The 20,552-nt window shown below is 38.7% G+C and overlaps 4 protein-coding genes across 5 annotated transcripts; all 4 read left to right on the plus strand.

The window, feature by feature from the left end:
- On the plus strand, nucleotides 1-5,099 carry LOC18591164 (probable E3 ubiquitin-protein ligase RHG1A). The gene is made up of 6 exons (XM_007017121.2): nucleotides 1-255; nucleotides 1,588-3,316; nucleotides 3,782-3,832; nucleotides 4,094-4,192; nucleotides 4,277-4,417; nucleotides 4,493-5,099. The coding sequence occupies exons 2-6, from the start codon at nucleotides 1,628-1,630 to the stop codon at nucleotides 4,622-4,624; spliced, it is 2,112 nt and encodes a 703-aa protein (XP_007017183.2). The 5' UTR covers nucleotides 1-255; nucleotides 1,588-1,627; the 3' UTR covers nucleotides 4,625-5,099.
- Nucleotides 6,481-9,939, plus strand: LOC18591165 (transcription factor SPATULA). Of its 2 annotated transcripts, none has more exons than XM_007017126.2 (6): nucleotides 6,481-7,010; nucleotides 7,142-7,240; nucleotides 7,324-7,389; nucleotides 7,489-7,554; nucleotides 9,140-9,460; nucleotides 9,541-9,939. In XM_007017126.2, exons 1-6 carry the CDS (start codon nucleotides 6,642-6,644, stop codon nucleotides 9,619-9,621), a joined length of 1,002 nt encoding a protein of 333 aa, XP_007017188.2. In that variant the 5' UTR covers nucleotides 6,481-6,641; the 3' UTR covers nucleotides 9,622-9,939. The 2 variants fall into 2 exon arrangements, with proteins under 2 accessions (XP_007017188.2, XP_007017187.2); XM_007017125.2 differs by having other exon boundaries at nucleotides 7,145-7,240; nucleotides 9,541-9,766.
- Nucleotides 11,015-14,023, plus strand: LOC18591166 (transcription factor bHLH95). The gene is made up of 3 exons (XM_007017127.2): nucleotides 11,015-11,378; nucleotides 12,605-13,057; nucleotides 13,699-14,023. Exons 1-3 carry the CDS (start codon nucleotides 11,130-11,132, stop codon nucleotides 13,795-13,797), a joined length of 801 nt encoding a protein of 266 aa, XP_007017189.1. The 5' UTR covers nucleotides 11,015-11,129; the 3' UTR covers nucleotides 13,798-14,023.
- On the plus strand, nucleotides 16,028-19,394 carry LOC18591167 (probable serine/threonine-protein kinase At1g01540). The gene is made up of 7 exons (XM_018126290.1): nucleotides 16,028-16,935; nucleotides 17,113-17,217; nucleotides 17,369-17,491; nucleotides 17,600-17,770; nucleotides 17,864-17,993; nucleotides 18,104-18,313; nucleotides 18,850-19,394. Exons 1-7 carry the CDS (start codon nucleotides 16,280-16,282, stop codon nucleotides 19,009-19,011), a joined length of 1,557 nt encoding a protein of 518 aa, XP_017981779.1. The 5' UTR covers nucleotides 16,028-16,279; the 3' UTR covers nucleotides 19,012-19,394.

Below are 20,552 nucleotides of genomic sequence, written 5' to 3' on the forward strand. Positions count from 1 at the left end.
TCTCTCTTTGTTTCTTGTATATTTGATTTCTCATTTCATTTTATCTTTCAAAGGCCCTCTCCCTTCCTCCCATTGCTCAAGTGGGTGTTTTTTGTTTTCTTCTTTTCTCTTTCTCCTTTCTCTCTTTCTTTTCTTGAGAGAGGAAAGGAGAATAGCTTCAAGACTGCTTTTTCATCCGTTTTTTGTGGTCTAATCCCTTTATTTTCTTGTTAAGATTCTTTAGATCGATCAAGGTCTTTCATTTCCATCCGTTAGGTGAGCTCTTTGGGTTTACTTTCATGTTTATTTTTGCTTGATCGGTTGATGGTCAGATGAGATATGGAGGATATTCTCTCTGGTTTTTATTTCTCCTGATTTTATTGGTTGTTTGGCTTTATAGGGTATTGTCTTTCAAAGTTTTGATTTTTATGTTCTTTTTTTTTCTTTTCAAAATCTGCATATTCTTTTCAGGTCTTTCCTGTTTGTAACTAAAGTCTGTTAGTTTTTGTTCCGTGTTTCCACTGGATGTTTGATTGTCGAAGCTGTCTCTTATAATAGCCGATTTGTAGAGAGATGGTGCTGATAGTTGCCTTGTTTGACCTTAGATTCTCTATTGCATTTTGTGGTTGTGTTTGATTTAGTTGTGTTCTGTCTTTCTTCTCTTCTTTTATCTTTTTGTATGCTGGCTTTGGGGGATGGGGGTGCTGAGGGAACATATTTAAGAGATAACTACAGCTGGAAAGCCTCTTTCTTGTTTATGCGTTCAGTTTGTTTCTTTTCTTTGTCTGTCTTTGCCTTTTGTTCTATATGGCCAAGCGTGGATGCTCTAACCTTATTTACTGTCTGTTTTAGTTTTGGTTTGTTGTTGGATAACTTCTGCTACTGGATGCTCATTATTGTTTGGTTTTGATTCCCTGAAATGTTTTAAGTTTGCCAGATTTAGTTTCTCAGTGCCCTTTTGGTTTGGGCTGCTAGCTGCACATTTACTGGTCTTTGTTGATGCTATGCTGCACTGGAGAATCGGTGTCTTTGTTAATTTAGTTACATTGTCTAAACTCTCAGGTTGAGAGGTCACTTGGCTTAATTAGTTACTTCTTATTTCTCCCACTGATTACTGCATTTCTGCATAATTTCATGCCGCGGTCTTATTTCTGCAGCCTTATCGTTATCCTCCCTAGTAACATTTAGACATTAGATTTTAGATGCAGTTGCCTGTCCTTGGGTGTTCTCTGTTTATGTGATATTTGTTTCTTCTGTGTTTTCCAAAAAGCTGTAAGTTTCTTATCATTTTGAAGCTTGCATTTTTGAAGATTCCAAGTAACATTTGCATGTATTGTATGCCCCTGTGAATAGTTTGATACTTTGTTTGGAGCAATTGGTTCCTTCTGTCAGAGGGGAAAAATGTCCCTGTAAGGCAACACAAATCCTACTTCAACTACTCTCTTTCTAATAGATACATGAAAATGGATTGAAACATACTTATATTATATGGTCGTGTATTTTTGTACACTGAGTACTTTGTCTAGTAGCACTTCCAGTGTCATGGTTTCTCTCTCACTTTGTTGTGATGATTGGTAGACTTACAATGTGTATTGGAATATTTGTCAGGACTTCACCATAATTTGTACGGAAGTTCATTCAAGCCCTAATGCAGGGGCAGAGGGGTACAGTTGGTTCCTTGCCCGAAACCTTCTTTGACCATGGCTCGACATCAAGTAATGCCACTATAGACCAGCAGGTGTGCTGGAATAATATTCGAAATCCTATGGAAAACCGACTGCCTGATTGTTTGCTGTCACCTAATGACATGAACATTGCATACGTGAACTCTATTGGTCGAGAGGAGCAGGAGCTGGGCAGATGGAGCTTGGGAGAGCCTAGCTCTAGTGGCACACAGAATGAGGTCATTCGTAATGAGCGGAAAATAGAACATGGATGGTCATCTTCCATGAGTGCTTCTGGAAATGCTGGTCCCAGATTAGAAGAGCGGCGGTATGAACAGAACCCTCAACTTGTCCAAAGTCCCAACGCTGGGACTGTTCCCCAGAATCTCAACTTAAATGCAGGCCTAGTGGGTCACGGTGATGATATCTGTCAAGTTACAGAACGATCTAATCTATATAAGCCTAGTGGATCTGAAAATGAGCGGATATCACCTGGTGCTGGTCCTGAAGCTTTTCTACTTTCTTCTGGAAGTGGTGGGTACGCTGTAGATGGTAATAGTAGCGGACCTGGTTGTTCATATGAGGGTCGACGTGCATCCTGCAAAAGAAAGGCTCTTGAAGGAAATGTTGGGCAGTCCTCTTCAAGTGGAAGTTCTAGCTACTTTCATTGTGCAGAAAGTAGTGCATGGCATGGAGTTTCTGCTAGCTATAATGCAGGAAGTAGTGTGAATATATCTGCCCCGTCAGGACAGGCACACCCTAGACTTGGATTAGATGTAAGAGGATCAGCTTCTGACAGCATCCCTGAACAAATCGTTTTACCAACTGCAGAGAGCTCACGCAGGAATTTCCGGCCGAGAATAAATCCTTCAAGTATACAAGAACCTATTGCCCCTCCTATATTTTCTGCAGGTGATATGGCCAGGCAGTCTGTTGTTTCATCTTCGCAGCAGTCATCAAGACTTCTTCCAACTGATCATTCTCTGGACTTACGGTCAGCACCAGTGGTAGATAATGCAAGTCCTCAAGACCAGAATGTCTTAATTCATGTTCCATCCTTGCCGCGAAATGTGCAGCCATTTAGGTGGAATGCAGGTTCTGGCTCAAGAACTGGCAGTTCATCAAGTTCTAATGTATCTGGGGAGAGAGATGTTGTCCCACGAGACGAACATCAATCAAGAAGCATGGCTAGAAACCTATTAGATCATCCTATGTTTGTTCCTGCACCTGAGGTGAGAACTGTAGTTAGAAATCCAACAAATCGAGGTTTAAACAGTGGAAATATAAGTGTTTCTGGAAATGTTGCTTCTACATCTCGTGCTGGCTCAAGTTCTGGTGCCAATGCATTGTCCGCTTCCACATGGGTTCCTCATCCCAACCCCTCTACGCAATACCCTCGGAGATTGTCAGAACTTGTTCGTCGATCATTGATGTCTACCCTTGGTGCTGAGTCTGGAGGGCAGGGCAATCATTCTTCACTTTCTCCGGGACCTCCTACTTCTCCAGAAGAGTTGCTGCTTTCCTCCGGAGTAGCTAATCAGGGGCACCATCGTCCATATCCTAGGTCAATGTCATGGATGGAGAGGCAAGATGCTGGTTTGCTTGGAATTCCCCATTCACTCCGAACTTTAGCTGCTGCCACTGAAGGAAGAAGCAGGCTTGTTGTGTCTGAGGTAATTGTGATACTTTTCACCTTTCCTTCAAATTCAAACATAACAAGGAATAGTCTTTATTCGCTTAACATTTGTACTACTTGATTTGCTCCCATTCTAAATGTGACTGTATAGCACATACCTGGTATAGATATAGGAGAAACTTTGTCACCTTGCATGATGATGCAATGCTAATTGTTTAGAATAACGCGCATATATTGTCTTTGTCCTTAGTTGCTTTTGTTTGAAAGACATGTCATTGGGTGTTGTTATTCCAAAATGCTTGCATTATTCTATGTATAAATTATTCATGTTTTGCACCTTGGTCTTTATTTTGATCGCACAAAAGTAAATGCCAGCTATCTTGTGACAGCTATCTTGTGAAGTTTTCTTTTAACCTGCATACAACTTATTTTTAATGTTAAATTGTCTTAGCAAAGAACCACTCAATTGGAGCTGACAGTGTGTGTTAATTTTATGGGCCAGATTCGCAATGTCTTGGATCTCATGCGTAGGGGTGAGAACTTTCGTTTTGAGGTAAGTTTTTTTAATATTTAGGGTGTGATTTGATGTGGTTCTATCTTCACCAATTGAAACATGGAAGCATGAAAAAATTGCTCTAGTTTTGGTTGTTCATATATTGTTGCTATGTTCATATAGGTAGCTTTCTCCAAATTTGAGCTTGTTATGGGCAAAGGGTGGCCATGTAATGTAGGATCCGAGTGTTGTTTGTTGAATTAAATTTACTTCTGACAAAACTAGTGACGTTTGCTCGTTTTAATTCTGCTTGTATGGCAGGATGTTATGATCCTTGATCAATCAGTATTTTTTGGGGTAGCTGATATTCATGATCGGCATAGAGATATGCGGCTCGATGTTGATAACATGTCGTATGAGGTAGTTCTATATTCCTGGCATCTACTGTCCTTTCTGAGTTTGGAAAATTGTTCTCACCGTAGAATTGCTTTGTGTGGGTAATAGGAGTTATTGGCTCTGGAAGAGCGCATTGGTAATGTGAGCACAGGGTTGAGTGAAGAAACTATACTAAGCCGTCTGAAACGGCGAAAGTACTCTACTGCACCAGTAACTCAGTTAGAGGCAGAACCATGTTGTATTTGTCAGGTAATGATTTTTCTCATCTGTGCAGTTCGTTACTGATTCTATGAACCCTTTGAATAATTGTTTACAAACATGCAGGAAGAATATAATGATGGACAAGATCTTGGAACACTGGAATGTGGCCACGACTTCCATGCTGATTGCATTAAACAATGGTTGATCCACAAAAATTTGTGCCCCATTTGCAAAGCAACGGGTCTGAATAAATGAGACAACCATTGGTTTTCAGGAAACTAGTTCTTCCTCAGGTCAGAGGAAGAAAGACTAGGATTGCAAATTTGTGGCTTCTGTAATCATTGAACGTGATCCTTCAAGTGTTGCCATATGTAGCCTTTACAGTTTTTATCCTGAGATAGTCCATGGCACTTCTAATTCAATAGCTGGAGGCATTTTTAATTGCAATTCTGTCAAAACAAAGCAATCATGAGGGTGGATGACACAAATGTCTGAAGCACTGGGAACGGAAAGCTGGTTTCAACATTTTTCATTTTATCACTGCACTATTAGTTTATGTATGAATCTTAGCCCATTGGCGACATAGATTATTGAATACTTCATTACATTTTGATGTTCCTCTTAATTTTGGTTCTCTTTTTGTTTTGGTGGGGGGAGGGGCTGACCTTATGGATACCCCAAGGCAGGTCAAGTGAGTGGTTCCTTATATAACTTTTATTTGTTGGATTGACCATAATTTTTCAAAGAAATTCTCTCCGTAACCAATAACAGGCTAATTCACTGTTCTAACAACTTGGCAAAATGACTGTTTTTGTCAATACTGTCTTCAGTGGATCCCCTGTTGCAGCTGCTTCTAGTGAATGGATTCTCTCTCGTCGGTATGGTCTAAAATTTTTGACTAACCCATTTTATTAATCTCTTTGTCTAGGCTGGTTCAATTTTTTCTTGCACAAAATGGGATAAGGGAAGTTGTCAGGGAGAAGGAGATGATGGTTGAAAGCGACCTTCAACTTGAAAGAGTAATGCTTCGACAGTGAAGAAGGTTGGAAGCAACCTTCATAGTTAACATAAGCTTTGCAAACAAGTTTAACCCGTACTTTTGGTCGAGGGTAGCGTATTGGCAATGGTAACAAGGACTTGTAACCATCATCGGAGGGGAGACTAACACTTACAAATCTGTCTAAATTTCAACCTGACAAATGTATGAACATAAAGCAAGTTGGCAAAATCTGCGATGTTGTAAATTTCTCCAATCTCCTTCCCATCCTCCCTCCTATCTCTGACAATGAAAACTGAAACATGACAAGCCATGGTGTTAAAAGCAAAGAATCTTTTGCCACAATTCAGCAGGAAACAGCAATCAGGAAATTCAGGGAGTGTGGCCTTGAGTCCTGTGAGGAAGAAAAGGAGTAATCTGTAATCCCATGAGTTGATTTAAGGTCACAGCTTGTTCCTAAACACGCCACTAGCAAAGTGGCCTCGGGAATTGCAGGAATGGCTGGTCTTTTTAATTAATGCTACTTTCAGGCCAAGCTGACGTTTGGTTGGATAAGACAGTGAGGGCTGAAACTTGTCTCTTTGACTTTCATTTCCTTTATTTTGTTGCTTCTGTTCTGATCTTCCCACCTTGTTGGTTTTGAAGTCTCAAGGCAAAATACATTAATAACGCCGACGTCCCTTCAAATGCTCCATTATTTCATTGCCATCCCTCCACACCTTCAATTATGTATCGGCCTTCCTTTGTACATTAAAACATTGATGGAAAATACTAGTAAAAATAAATAAATAAAAACTATAATTTAATTATTAAAACCATATTATCTTGTCTTGTCTTAACGCTGGATGGAATTTAAGAATCTAAATGATTAAGTCTTCTTTTTGCTGTACATGAAAATTGATAAATTTGTCAAAAGATTTTGGGTATAAATAACCCAAAGTTAAAAACAGAAAGGAGATGTAATTGTTGGATGCTGTCAAAACATGTGGTGGTAGATTTTGAAATAAACCAAAAAAGGGTGACCTAAATGAAAATAAAAAAAGACATTGGACCGTCTGTTTAATTAAGGCGGGAGATTAATCACAATTTGATTATATGCCAACTTTAGGAAAAGAGCTCCATACTCTCTCTCTCTCTCTGTTTATTCGGTAATCATCATCATCTTCACAAAGAAGCCAACAATATCAGCACGGAAAAAGAAACTCAAATCGGAAACGTTCCTTCTTTTTATGCCTGTGTTTCGGTTCTCTTTAATTTCTCTCCTACCCCTTTTTCATGGCGGATCTGTACGGAGCACCTGCGTCTTCAAATCCGGAACCCGAAGAAATCTCCACCTTCCTTAACCAACTCCTTCACAATTCCTCTGCTTCATCATCTTCGTCTTCTTCGTGCATGCAATTCAAGACTAAGTCTATTCACACTTTTCCGTCTCATGCGCCCGAATTCTCAACGCCCGCTGCTAATTCCCGGGCCGGAATGGCAATTCCGGTTGAGGATCAGTACCGACTCGGCGGATCGGCTGTTCGGGCCGAGTCGGAGCCTCGAGTCAATTTCTCTGATCCTGAAACTTATTTTGGAGCCAATGTTAAAGATAGCGCAGACATTGCGTTGTCTTCTGCAGGCGAATTCAGTTATGACAGCGAGGTTAAAGAATTGAAATTACTTTTCATTTAATTTTCAAAGATCTTTCTTTCCTTAAAATTAAAAATGGCGAAAGCTTAGTTTTTTTTGGCCAATAGCTCAAGCTGAGATTAAGATTACCTTTTTAAATCTAGAAGGTTCAAGAGCCATCGAAGGCGCCGTCAAATCAAGAACGACCTCGGAGTTCATCGAAGCGAAGCAGAGCAGCCGAAGTCCATAATTTGTCGGAAAAGGTTTGACTTTTCTTTAACATTTTTGTTGTGAATTCGAAATCTATAAGAAATTTGATTGATATTTGTTTTTGTTTGTTTGGCAGAGGAGGAGGAGTAGGATTAATGAGAAAATGAAAGCGTTACAGAATCTAATCCCAAACTCTAACAAGGTACTTGAGAAAAGCATAACCAAACAGAGCCCCCTTTTTTTTTTTTTTTTTAAAAAAAATGTTTTCTAATAAATGAGTTCCATGCTTTTGGAGTGATAGACGGATAAGGCGTCGATGCTTGACGAGGCGATCGAGTACTTGAAGCAGCTGCAGCTTCAAGTACAGGTGAGTTGTTCTCCTCTGATTCTGCCATTTTGTGTTTTCTTATTTTGTTGTCGTACATTGTCTTTTCAATTTTCGGTGTTAATTTTCACGTGCCAAATTTTGCTGTTTATTAGTCAAATATTACGAAATTCCAATACAGCTGACCATGTTATTTAGAGATGGAATTTTTAGTTAATTTTATTGAAGAAAATGGTAAGAGTTATCTATATATTACTACTGCTTTGATTCTTATAATTCCTATTTCTGTTTATGTCCTGAATTAGGTAATGCGGTATTATGATCTTGCACTTAGATCTTTAATACCTTATAAAATGAAGAGTGTAATTCAATAATTGATGATTAAGTAACAAGTTATGTGACTAACATCTATCACGCTTAAGAAACGTGAAAGTGTATTATGATCTCTCTCTCCTATCTAACAAAATAAGAAACCTTCCTAAATTCACTTCTATCCATTAAATTTCCTACCTTTTTTCCTTCTTTCTCCTGAGCGGTAAGCAGGAAGGTGCCCCTTTTCTCCTTCATCACCTCTCTCCCCATTCCCGTGCCTTCCACCTTTACTTTTATCCTACTTCTCTGTCTCTTCATCCTCCAAGCTCTCACCAAACTACCGTCAGCGATCATGCATTGACTTTGAAAAGATCATCCGATATATACTATAAATCTACCCTGGGCCTTGGTATATTTTCCTTTGCTGACATCCTTGCCTTTGCACTCGTAACCACATTACCAAGGTTGGAGGGCCTTTCTACACGGTTTGCCTTGGCTGCATACATACCCTCCTGTGCCAAGCCTCTAGGGTTGAAGAGAACATCCTTAGAGATAACATGACCTAACTTTTGCCATCAGATTTTGCATCCAGAAATTCACTATTGAAGAGGTGGTTGCACTTTCTGGTAGCCACATTATTGAATTCTCGCATTCAAAGAGTTTGCTGATAGGCTTTGCAGCTATAGCAAGACTACACCAACTGATCCCACATAAAAGTCAAAGTTTGCTGAAGCACTGAAGAAAACCAGTGTGAATTATACTAAAGATCCTGCAATGTTGGCATTTAACAATGTCATGATACCAGCTCAATTTTATAACATGTGTTACAAGATGTTACAGAGGATTGGGGCTATTGGCATCAGATAGTGCACTATTGAATGACTCTAGGACAAAGCAGTTTGTGCAATTGTATGCTACTAATCAGTCAACATCTTTTAATGATTTTGCAAATGCATGGAGATAATTATTGTTTATGGGATTCAGACTGGGAGGAAAGAAAGGTTAGGCGGATGTGGTGCTTTAACTCTATTCAGACTTAAAATCATTTTGGTTTTGCTGATGCCCATGAACATGTTCAGAGGAGAAAGGGATTTGTTTTCTTTTTATACATTTATTTTGTGTGATGATGATAAGATAATTTGTTGGATTTGTTGCACATGATGGAATAGAATTCAAGAAAAAATGAGTGAAAGATGAAATGATATAAACTGGGTTTGTTCTAAATCATCTGTTTGGTTTTTGTGATGGTATGGGGCAACACAAACTGAGCTAGAACCATGAAATGTCATTTCTTTTTGTTGTGATTGCTATGCAGATGTTATCGATGAGAAATGGATTCAGATTGTACCCAATGTGCTTACCAGGAGTACTACAGCCAACGCAACTGCCTCCCACCGGCATGGGGTATGATGAGGGAAATAGATTCTTCAGTCCCAACACAGGAGCAGGCACATTTTCTTCAAATGAAGAAAGCTTGATGAACACGCCTTTTAATCTTTCCAACCCATGCACCATCTCAAATCAGCCAATTGTTGCACCTTCTGTAGCTAACATATCTAATTTGGAAGCTTCATTTGGTTTTAAATCATCTGCTGAGGCGCACTGTGGATCTTTCAGCCACTCAACATCTTCCAAGGTAATTTTAGCATGAACAAGAAATGAATCTGTCAGAAAACTTCTTGGTCTAATTCAGGCCATCGTTGTTGTAATGTGAAGGAAATCTGCAAGGAAGGCAGGTCACAACTGCAATTAGAGGTGAATCATGCTGGGAATAACTCTTCATCAGGCGTGTCTTAGCCAAGCAGAAATCCTCAAGAAACAGGATGTATAAAACTGAGGCCATCACGTCTAACTCTTCCTCTAGTTCAAAAACCATATAGAGCGCAAATGATGTTGAAAATGATTGAAACTGATGACCGTTTTATACCTGTTCAGTTATTTATGTTCTAAGTTGTAACAGGTTGACACTATGGTCTATGGGACTGATGCTGCTGGCATCCTTCTCATATATAGAAAAAAACCCCCGATGCTCAGTTCCAACCGTGCTTATCGCACCTCCCCTGCATAAAGTGAAAATTATCATTTATCAATACATGTTTTTCTGTGTGTTGTATAGAGTTAAAATTGTTGCTAGTCTTCTCAAGCAAAATGTTGTAGGTTCCCTCCTTCCCTGACCATCTCCATTCTATCAAAAGTGTAGGAGTGATGCACACTTAATTCAGCTTACAAGCAAAAATGTGTTAAAGACCCTGTTAAATTGTCATGTGAAGGCATTTCCTTTGAACAGATCTGAAGTGGAGGTGGTCCCAGAAGGAGAGGGATTGGGGTTCGCAAGGAATCTCGATGGCGAAAAGAGGGTTAGTTTTGGGCGAGTAATGATGATTGGCAGTGGTATATAAAAACAAAAACTTTCAGCTTTAACTTGTTTTGTTCGCTAGCCTTTCTTTAAGAGAATCTAAAGGTTATGATAAGTTACACTTGACCATGGGCTATAGCAATCATCTTTGAACCCGAAAAAGGAGGAAAGAAGAAAGTTTTCTGAAACTGAAACTCTTTTGCGTTTTATATATGATCGAGACAAGGATACAGCAAAGAAAAAGATTAGCTGGCTGGGCTTTTATCTTCAGTTTCTGCACTTTAAACTGATATCCATATCATTAGTTTGCTTGAAATACTTACCATGCTGACCAAACAAGACAGATGGAAAGCTCCATCCGGAATTGCAACTTTGTTTTTCTTTACTTTGTCTTGCTTGACGCGTCTGGGCATCTAATATCTTGCTGCCCCACAGGTTCTTCATCACCCCCTACGTTACCCACATTTGCAACACCTGCCATTTACAACTAGCCCTTGCCTCTATTTCATTTCCTATGATGAAAATTTGGAAAGGTCAGGGTCGTAGATAAAAGGGAAGAAGAGGGTGACGATGCTGCAAGTCTATAATATCGGGGCCCCACTTGAGAAATCTTTCAGCGAACAACAGAACAAAGAGCTTAGCTTCCGTTTTTGTTTGGACGCCAAATTAACGGCATCGTCTCATGATTGTATTTTGGTCCTTTTTTTCCTTACGAGCCCATTTCATCATCTTCCTTTACACTTTTGCGACCTTTTTTGTGCCTTTTACAAAACTTTCTTGTAAGTTTTAACTTCCTCTCCATATTATAAATGTACAAAACTCACCCATCTCTGCAAGCAAAAATAAATGTGATAAACCATTCTCTTTTGGCTTCTTTTTCACTTCTTTTCCTGGTTGATTCATCAGGCCCGGGGAATTGTGGTTGTGGTAGTGAAGAACAAGTTTGGTAATGAAACCATATAATTCAAGCTCTAATAGCCCATATATAGATATGGAGATGGGCACAGTAGCCGTAGCACAGGGGGGTCAGAAGAGAAGTAGAAAAGGAGGCTTCAAAAATGGAAAGGCTAAGGTTTGTGGTGATGCTGGTGATCAATCCGTGCATGAGATGCATATATGGACCGAAAGAGAAAGGAGGAAGAAGATGAGGAATATGTTCTCTAGTCTTCATGCTTTGCTTCCTCAACTTCCTGCTAAGGTAATAATTTATATAAGATTGAAAAAACTTTTGGCGTAATGGAGATGAAAGAAGACAATTTGCTTTCCATGATATCTATATCCAACTTTCATCACTTGCATGAAGGTTTTACTCCGAGAGAAAAAAAAGAAGAAGGAATTTTGGTATCTTGATTACAAAAGATACTGTTTAATTTTAATCTCTCGAAAGAAGTAATTGTATTATATAACTGCCTCTTGTTCTTAACCTTTCTGATAGAATTCTCTAAAGTAAAATTCGTTTTCCTGGAAACTGTTCATGTTCAGCTTTTGATTACTTTGGGTTCTCAAAAAGAAAATGTGATGAAAGTTCTTCTCACTTTTCCATAAACTTCAATGTTAGAATACATTTGGATTGTTTTTGTAAGAACGTTGCTAATGACAAACTAAAGATATAGAGGGCAATTCCTGGTATGAAAGTAGTGTAAGAGCTTATAGCCTTGCCCTTGACCATATATATGGTGCAAGCTTGGCAGAACACGGCTTTCTCTTCCAGAGTTGCATTAGGGTTCTTCTGTGCTCTTATAAACTACGTTCCTGATAAATGTTATTCTATGGTCTCTTAATCTGAAAATGTCTGCTATCTTGGTACACGATACATTAAATGTATAGCAGGTAGACCCATCGATAAATAGAACAAACCATTCTTAAAATTGTGTTTGGGAAGTCTAATCAACTCGCTTTATAGTTCCAGAAAGACAGAAATAAAATTCACTAGACTAGTATATATATATGTTCAGATAGAATATCGAATCATTGCATGTCTATTTTAAATTGCATCAGAACCGGACTCATGTCTTGCATGTACAGGTTTCCATTCTAGGACACCTGATTTCTTTAAACTTTACAATCTATTCTAGTCCAAGAGAGCTAATTCTTATTGTATGTCCTAAGGAGCTTGCTTTGATTTCTTCCTCTGAAATTAATATATAAAAGGCACCAACATGTTGCAGACAACCATAAATACAACAGACTGTCATACTTAAATTTATAACTTTCTGTTTTATTTTTTTTCTTTTGGCATGAGAGGTAGTATATTTGGATATGACATTGCATTTATTTGATTGCATTGGGATTGAACTAGTTTTGCATTTGTAGTTCCCATTTTTGGGTTTCAAAATATGGATGGAAAGAACTTAAGCAAATAGGACTACTGGTACTGGTGATAAATGCTATTAACCAAACTGTTTAATCTTTAATCTTGTACAGGCAGACAAGTCTACTATTGTTGATGAAGCAGTAACGTACATCAAGAACCTTCAACAGACTCTCCAAACGCTTCAAAAACAAAAGCTTGAGAAACTAAGGAGTGCAACAATGGTTGATTATGACCAATCATCGATAATCACATCGCAGATGCAAGTTCCTGAATCAAGGGAAGCATTCTTGGCGGATCAGGGACCATCAAATAACTATCCAATGACCACAGATGTGTCTCAAACATTTCCAGCCCCGATATCTCCAGCCTGCTTTCAGACATGGTTTTCTCCAAATGTTGTCATTAATATGTGTGGGGATGATGCACAAGTCAGTGTCTGTTCACCAAGGAAGCCAGGGGTATTAACCACCATCATGTACATACTAGAAAAGCATCAGTTGGAGGTGGTGTCTGCTCACATTTCCTCGGATCAGTATCGTAGCATGTACATGATCCACGTCCATGTAAGTATACTCCTGAGAAACTTGGCCTCTTAAAAGTTGAATGATTTTTCATCTAGGGATACCGTGTAGTATCTTAGTAGTATATTAATTTGTAATTAATAGGTGGAGTAGAGAAAATTTTGGTTAGAATTACTTGCTATTAATGGCAGATTTTACCAGACATATAATTAATAGCATGATTTATTCATTCTGACATTGCTCATCTTTTGGATACATGGAATGAAAACTTGTAATTATAATGCCTGTAATATTCCATGAGTAACTTTATATGCTATTCCATTAGGCTTTAATGGTTGCAAAACCTAGAGGTAAATAAAAGTAAATGTGATGAAGACAATAGAAAGAAACCATGGTCCTTGTCTCCATGGCACATTGAATAAAGATACAGAAATATCGGCTAAAATGGTTCTTTATTCTTTTCTTTAAATTTTAGAAGACAGCTGTGAGAACTCTTTTCTTAAGCTTACCATTGAAATTCGAAACGCCATAAATAGACAATCCTGCAGGTTTTAGTATCACACTTCAATGATCTGCTCTTCAAGAAAGATGTAATTGATGCGTTCATATACAATAAGAATCATGTCTGCCATATTAAAATACTTTCCCTGACAATATGGGGTTTTTTGGATTCCGTCGATTAGGCTGATGGAGCGTCTGACCAATTTTCGGAGGCAGTGTCGGTGGAGGAGACATTTAAGCTGGCTGCAGGAGAGATGAACTTATGGCTCCTGTCATGTTAATGCTATAATATATCTCAACATAATGTATGGTCAGTATACTTTCCATTGCAGTAAAAAGGGTGATTCTTTTGAATTACTCAGGGATCCCCACAGGCTAGAATAATCCAAGTCAGCCTTGGCTACAGGAAATTGATCAGGAAAGCTTCTATCCGCTGCAAATCCACTGCTATTGGGGCCGGACAAATCGTTTTCAGCAATAATTAAACCTCCAAACTGAAATTTTGATGATGTAAATATGTAGAATACAAAAAAAGTATAAAAGAGTTCAGTTTAACAATACTATTTCATCGCCTTAGGTTTTTACCTTCCTTGTGCTGATATATTTGGGAACCTTGCCAATAATTCTCGCATTGAAATGGAAATCTAATTGAACTCCGGGTTGAGGAATATGATCCCCAAAATGAACTATTGTAAATAGAGAAAAAGAGTACATATAATTTAAGCTTGGCCTTGAAGTCTGGGGACATTATTGAAGCCACATGATGAGGAAGTCTGTCGCGCGCATTGCTAACTTATCATTCTCCTTTTGCAATCTCATGGTGAACATCACAACGTGGCTGAAACACAATCGTCAAAATCATTAATTTCTTCTCCTTCTCTTTCCCTCCCTGTTGCTGCATAATAAATGCAAAAATGATGCCAAAACTCCACATGGGGGTTCCTGTGTATGTTCGAAGAAAACATCTCTAAATTTTTCAAAAGTAGAAGGAACAAAGCAACCCAAAAAAAGCTAACAAATTCTTGGCCTTGCTTAACTACCGTACCTAACAATCGAGGCATTGAAATCATGAGACAAGTGTCATCAGTGACATTTGAGCATGACCCCGAAATCATATTTTTAACCATCATGGACTTGATGTGAACGCCGTCGGAGTAATTTCGCTGTCAGGGGGGGAAACCTGGCGGACCCTTTGAACAGCCTTTCGCTTGCACCTTGTACATGGTCTCCGTTGCTTCGTATATAAGGGCAAAGGGTTAGTTAATGGAGGCACATGAGGTAGGAATCATGACTTCTCCCAATGTGACAAATCAATCGAACATTCAACATCTCAAGGGAAAGCCAAGTATTTCTTGCTCTTTTAGCTCATCATGTTGACAGCAAACATTCATGCAGCATATAGATGATCAGACAGGTAACTTCACCCTTGAAAACACCTTTGCATGTGCCTCGCGAAAAAGGCACGGCAAAGTTTAATTTTGTCTTATGTTCTTGTAAGATGAGATAGTAATACAGTAATATAGCGCTCCGTAACAAAACAAGGAGGAAAGGAGATAACTACCACTTGATGACCGCGAACTGTAAAAACCGGCAGATTGACTGCCGAACTGATAAATTGACAGATGGAGCCACCCCTCCAGGCGTGGAACATTCCGGTGATGGTCGATGGGCTGGCATGAACGACCCATTTCAGGAGCTGGACCCAAAAGTTAGCCCAACTTGATGTAACCCCATTTGCATGCCATGTACCATGCACGACAATTGACAAACAAGACATAAAAAGAGATTAAGTAATCGTTTATTTTATAAATAAAGGGGTAAAAAAAACCTATAATCTTGGTTTAACTTCTTGCAGGGAAACGAGTGTAACAAAGAAATGCAATAAATTAAGGATGAGAATAATTCTAGTGAGAAAATTTAAATACCTGACTGACCAAGAATCTCTATTTAAAAGCGAATCAGCAGGTCCACAAGCCAAAGTCAAAGAAGCTCACCTAAGTCACCTTCCTTCCTACACACAACCAAAAATATTTAAACCCTAAAATATTAAACTGAATAATTCTCATCTTCCCATTTCTTTTCCTCTTTCATTAATCTACTCACATGAAGAAATAAGCCCCACAAAAACTCCAAAATCATCATCCCAAATCTGAATTCTCCCTTCATCGTATGCATATAAAAAAGAATTGTACTACTCATTATCACAAATAATTAACTCTTTTAATTCAAGATTATACAATCATTTAGTGCAAATAAAAAATTATACTAGTATTATACTACGTTATTGTCAATAAATTTGCTAGTTATAAAGATAAATGTCTATATCATGATCCACTCACAGTATATAAAAAGCTTGACATGAAAATAAGCTTGGCTACAATTGGATTTCCCACTATGCCAAGATTAACATTAGATCATTAAATAAGCCACTAAAACTTGAGTGGGGGGTTCCCCAATTTTTGCCTCTCGTAATTCTATAAGTCGCATCATGCCAGCTGCTGCTCTCTTTTTCTTTCACTCTCTTCTAACAGCCCACTCTACTCCGCACTGTTTACACTGCTTTCTCTCTCTTCAATGACCTCATATATTCATCATCCCTTCCAACAGTTCCACTCCTCATTCTCTCGCTTTACTCTTCTTCATTTCTTGACAAAAACAATTACCTGAATTTGACCCCTTTTCCCAACGCAAAAGAAACAAAAACCAAGTAACTAGAAAGAAGAAGAAGAAGAAGAAGAAGAAGAAGAAAAGACAACACAAGTAATGTCTGATTATTCCTTCTTAAACGATCGGCTCTCAAAACGCACATCAATTTTCGGTTTGCGTTTATGGGTTGTCCTTGGAATCTGCGTTGGAGCTGCTATAGTCATTGTTCTCTTCCTTATCTCCCTTTGGTTCACTTCTAAACGCCAAAACAAAGCCACCACCAGCAGCAACAACAACGTTAAGTCCACTCATAACTCTACTATCCCCAATGTTTCTAAAGAGATTCAGGAAATCCGGGTCGACCCTTCTCGGCATTCTAATCCGGACAGTAAGCTTCACCAAACTCCAAACCCGGACCCACTTCCAGAATCCGAGCCTGTCTTGGTTCTTCACGCAGAAGAAGACAGCAGCCCTGTTTCTGGGCGCAACAGAATTCACATTGAGATAGGGAAGGATCGTCGGATTGCGTATCCGGAGGGTGGAGCCGGGTCGGAAAATGGGTCGGGCGAGGTCCGGTCTGGTGATCAGCGGATGGCGGTCATGGAAGTTCCTCACTTGGGGTGGGGACATTGGTATACTTTGAGAGAGCTTGAGGAGTCTACTAATGGATTTGCTGCAGAGAATGTGATTGGTGAAGGTGGTTATGGAATTGTTTATCGTGGCGTTTTGGAAGATAATACTAAGGTTGCTGTCAAGAATCTGCTAAATAACAGGTAAAAGAAAGCTGTATCTTTGATTTTTTGGCTGATATTTGAGGTTATTTGGCAGTTTTTGAAACATTTGTCGGATGAGTGTAATTTCTTGAGAAATAAGAGGAGGCAGTGTTGCATGGAGTTTTGTGTTGGGAAAAATTGAGTTTTATTTTGGGTTATTCTTGTATTTCTCTTTAGGGGTCAGGCGGAAAAGGAGTTTAAGGTTGAAGTGGAAGCAATTGGACGCGTACGGCATAAGAATTTGGTGAGGTTACTTGGTTATTGTGCGGAAGGAGCTCAGAGGTGCTTACTTACTGACTCTGTTATTTGTTGCATTTGATCTTAATTTGCAGCGTTGCAAGTTTGAATTTTATGTAAAGATTCCAACTTTTATGAATTGCTAAATTTCAGCATCATGCATGGATTTGTTAACATGTTAATTTGGTGGTTATAGGATGCTTGTTTATGAGTACGTTGACAATGGGAATTTAGAACAATGGCTTCATGGAGATGTTGGGCCTTGCAGTCCTCTTACATGGGAGATCCGTATGAACATAGTGCTTGGAACTGCAAAAGGGTAAATTTTTAGTTGATTGAAAATGGTACAGAGCTTAAATTCTCCTTAGTTTTCTCCCCTTCGATTGCTTACAACGTTGTTGTCTGTAACAACTGAAATTTGATTTAGATTGACATATCTGCATGAGGGACTTGAGCCTAAGGTTGTTCATCGAGATATCAAGTCAAGCAACATTTTGCTTGATAAGCAGTGGAATCCGAAAGTATCTGACTTTGGCCTAGCAAAGCTCTTGGGCTCGGAAAGGAGTTATGTTACGACTCGTGTAATGGGAACATTTGGGTTGGTTGAACTTCTCTTTGTGAAAATCTTCTTGTTTGTTTAGTGTTATGATCTAGCCATGGCTGAGCAGTTACCACTCGCTCTGTTTTGTAGATATGTGGCTCCAGAATATGCTAGCACTGGCATGTTAAATGAGAGAAGTGACGTATACAGCTTTGGTATTCTTCTTATGGAAATAATTTCTGGAAGAAATCCAGTGGATTACAGTCGTCCTCAAGGAGAGGTTTATAGGCATTAATTAAGTCAATTGAAAATGTTGTCATATGATCAATTCTAGATGGCTTTTCTTGGTCCTTTTGCTTTTGAATGTATGTAAGTCGTTTCAACTTTCAGGTAAATCTGGTCGAGTGGCTCAAAACAATGGTTACCAACCGGAATGCAGAGGGTGTTTTGGATCCAAGGTTACCAGTAAAGCCCTCTTCAAGAGCACTGAAGCGAGCCCTTTTAGTCGCTTTACGCTGTGTAGACCCAAATGCTCAGAAAAGGCCAAAGATGGGGCATGTAATTCATATGCTTGAGGCTGATGAGTTTCCATTTAGAGATGTAAGTTGACAGTTGATTATTGATGCTTGTACCTAATGTTAGTAACATCATTATCTCCAGAATGCGTGTTTTTATTACATCCCCATGCTTTTGGTTGTTTAGTTTATGGAGGGCATTTCCTAGACAAACTGGTTTATGGTAGATTTGGTCTTACAACTCTTGCTTCCATATTCTTGACCTAGATATTTTTTAAGGCAATATATATTGGTCAATTTAACGCAATGAATCATATCTTAGAATTGCTGGGGTTAGCAAAGATGTAAATTGAGCATGTAAACTGTCTCATTGTTATTGTTGTTATTGATGAGAAAATCAAGATGTGATTAGCAACTTTCGTTGGGAAATGAAATATACTTTTATATTACTTAAAATAAAGCACCCATGTTCCTTTAGGACCAATTATTTGATAATTTAGTCGGACTGTGTTGCAAAATCAAATCTTGCCTAAATGTATTGATGTTATTCTACCACTTGGTGCTTTTCTTTATAGATTGTTATGTATCAGCTCTGTTTTTCATTCTGCATTTAAATTCCAGGACCGCAGAGCCGGTCGGGAAAATATTCGCATGCCACAAGATGGTGCAAGGGATAGATTGACAGACAAACGTGTAAATGAATCAGGTGACAGTAGTGGGTATGAGAGTGGTGCCCAAACTAATAGATCACTATGGAGAAAACAAGAATCGGAGGAGCAATAGCCTCGAAAACTCAGGTTAAGGTGAATTGACACATCTTGTTTAGCTAATTATTACTTTCATTGAGAGCCAGCTCAGGCAAACACCACTTCTGCCCTGTGTATATGCAAAATTCATGTTGTCTTGAAATGCAATTTTTTTTTCTTTTGTAGATTATTTGGGATTTTATGCCAAGCTCAGTGTGCCATTGGCTATAATATAGATGCATGTAATTTGTTTCTTCCTACAGAGTTTCATATGGTGATATGAATTTATTAGGTTTCTTGGCTTATCACCAAATCATCAAATTGTAGTGTCGGTGGATAATCTGATAATTCTCTATTGTAGCTAGGGTCATTGAATGACTTGAATCAAACAAGGAACAAATGCAAAGCCCAATTTATAAACATAAATCTACTGTTCATTTCTTTTGTAATCATAATTGCCGACAGGCGACAAAAAACTACATCAGTATATTGTTGCAGAAGCTGTTGCTGGCATAAAGGGCGGGTGGATTTCATTAGTATGGGCACAAACATGAACTTTGAACACAAAATCCCCATGATTAGAAACGATTAAAGACAGATACCTTTTGTACGAAGTTTTGGTGGGGGGTGAATGTTGACATTTGGGTCCTACAGCTCACATGAGTCTCTAAGCATTGCCCTGCTCCTCGGGGTTTTTAAAGGGAGTGGGGGCTTTGTTTGCGACAGGAGAAAAGCTTGACAGCTAAAGGTGTACAGAAGAGCTTGGAACCATTGGATTTGGACCTCTTCTTATGTGTGGTTTGAAGGGGCTTTCAGTCTTTCCTGTTTAGGCCCTTGGTTCCCACTCGTGCTGGGCGCTCATTTCCTGATTTGGTGGCTTTAAATTTTGAAACTCTTTTCTTTTTGACTGTTTCTTCAAAATTGACTTGTCAGCCGGCCCATAGCCTTGCCTGGCAATGCTTGTTAAGAACCCTTTTGGGAACATAAAAAGTTCAAATTTCATATCACATTTCTACCAAATATGGGGATTCCGGGTTTGGCTGTATATGAGAAGGCTCCATTTTGGACCCATTTTGATCATTATCGTTAATTGAAGAAACTTCGCTTTTGCTGCAGGAATTGTCCCAACAAACGTCCTTTTGCTTGATGTACTTTTTGATGTCTTCTTTCTCCAGCGTTTCTTTTTGAATAATTAATGTTTGAATCTCATTGGGATTTGATCATCTATTTTAATACACAGAGATAAGGAGTCATAGACGTCAAACCTACCAGCATTGGGATGCATGGAATGATGACAATGATAATAATAATAATAATAATAATAATATAAATTTAGAGGTAATCAAGCAGTAACGTTTTAAAATTTATAAATACAAGATTATAATAACTATTTTAAATAATAAAAAAAAAACCATAGTCAAGTTATTAACACTATAGTTGGGTTTTTGCTTTTGACAAATGGACTGGGTATGGGCCTTTTCGGCTTTATGGTTGCATTGTATTGTTGTACCGGCCGTTTGGGTCAACGGAAAGGTGACCTGTTCCAGCCACCATTTGGGGAGTACAACTGCACGCTTA

This window comes from Theobroma cacao, chromosome 8, assembly GCF_000208745.1.
Source record: "Theobroma cacao cultivar B97-61/B2 chromosome 8, Criollo_cocoa_genome_V2, whole genome shotgun sequence".
Classification (NCBI taxonomy): domain Eukaryota; kingdom Viridiplantae; phylum Streptophyta; class Magnoliopsida; order Malvales; family Malvaceae; genus Theobroma; species Theobroma cacao.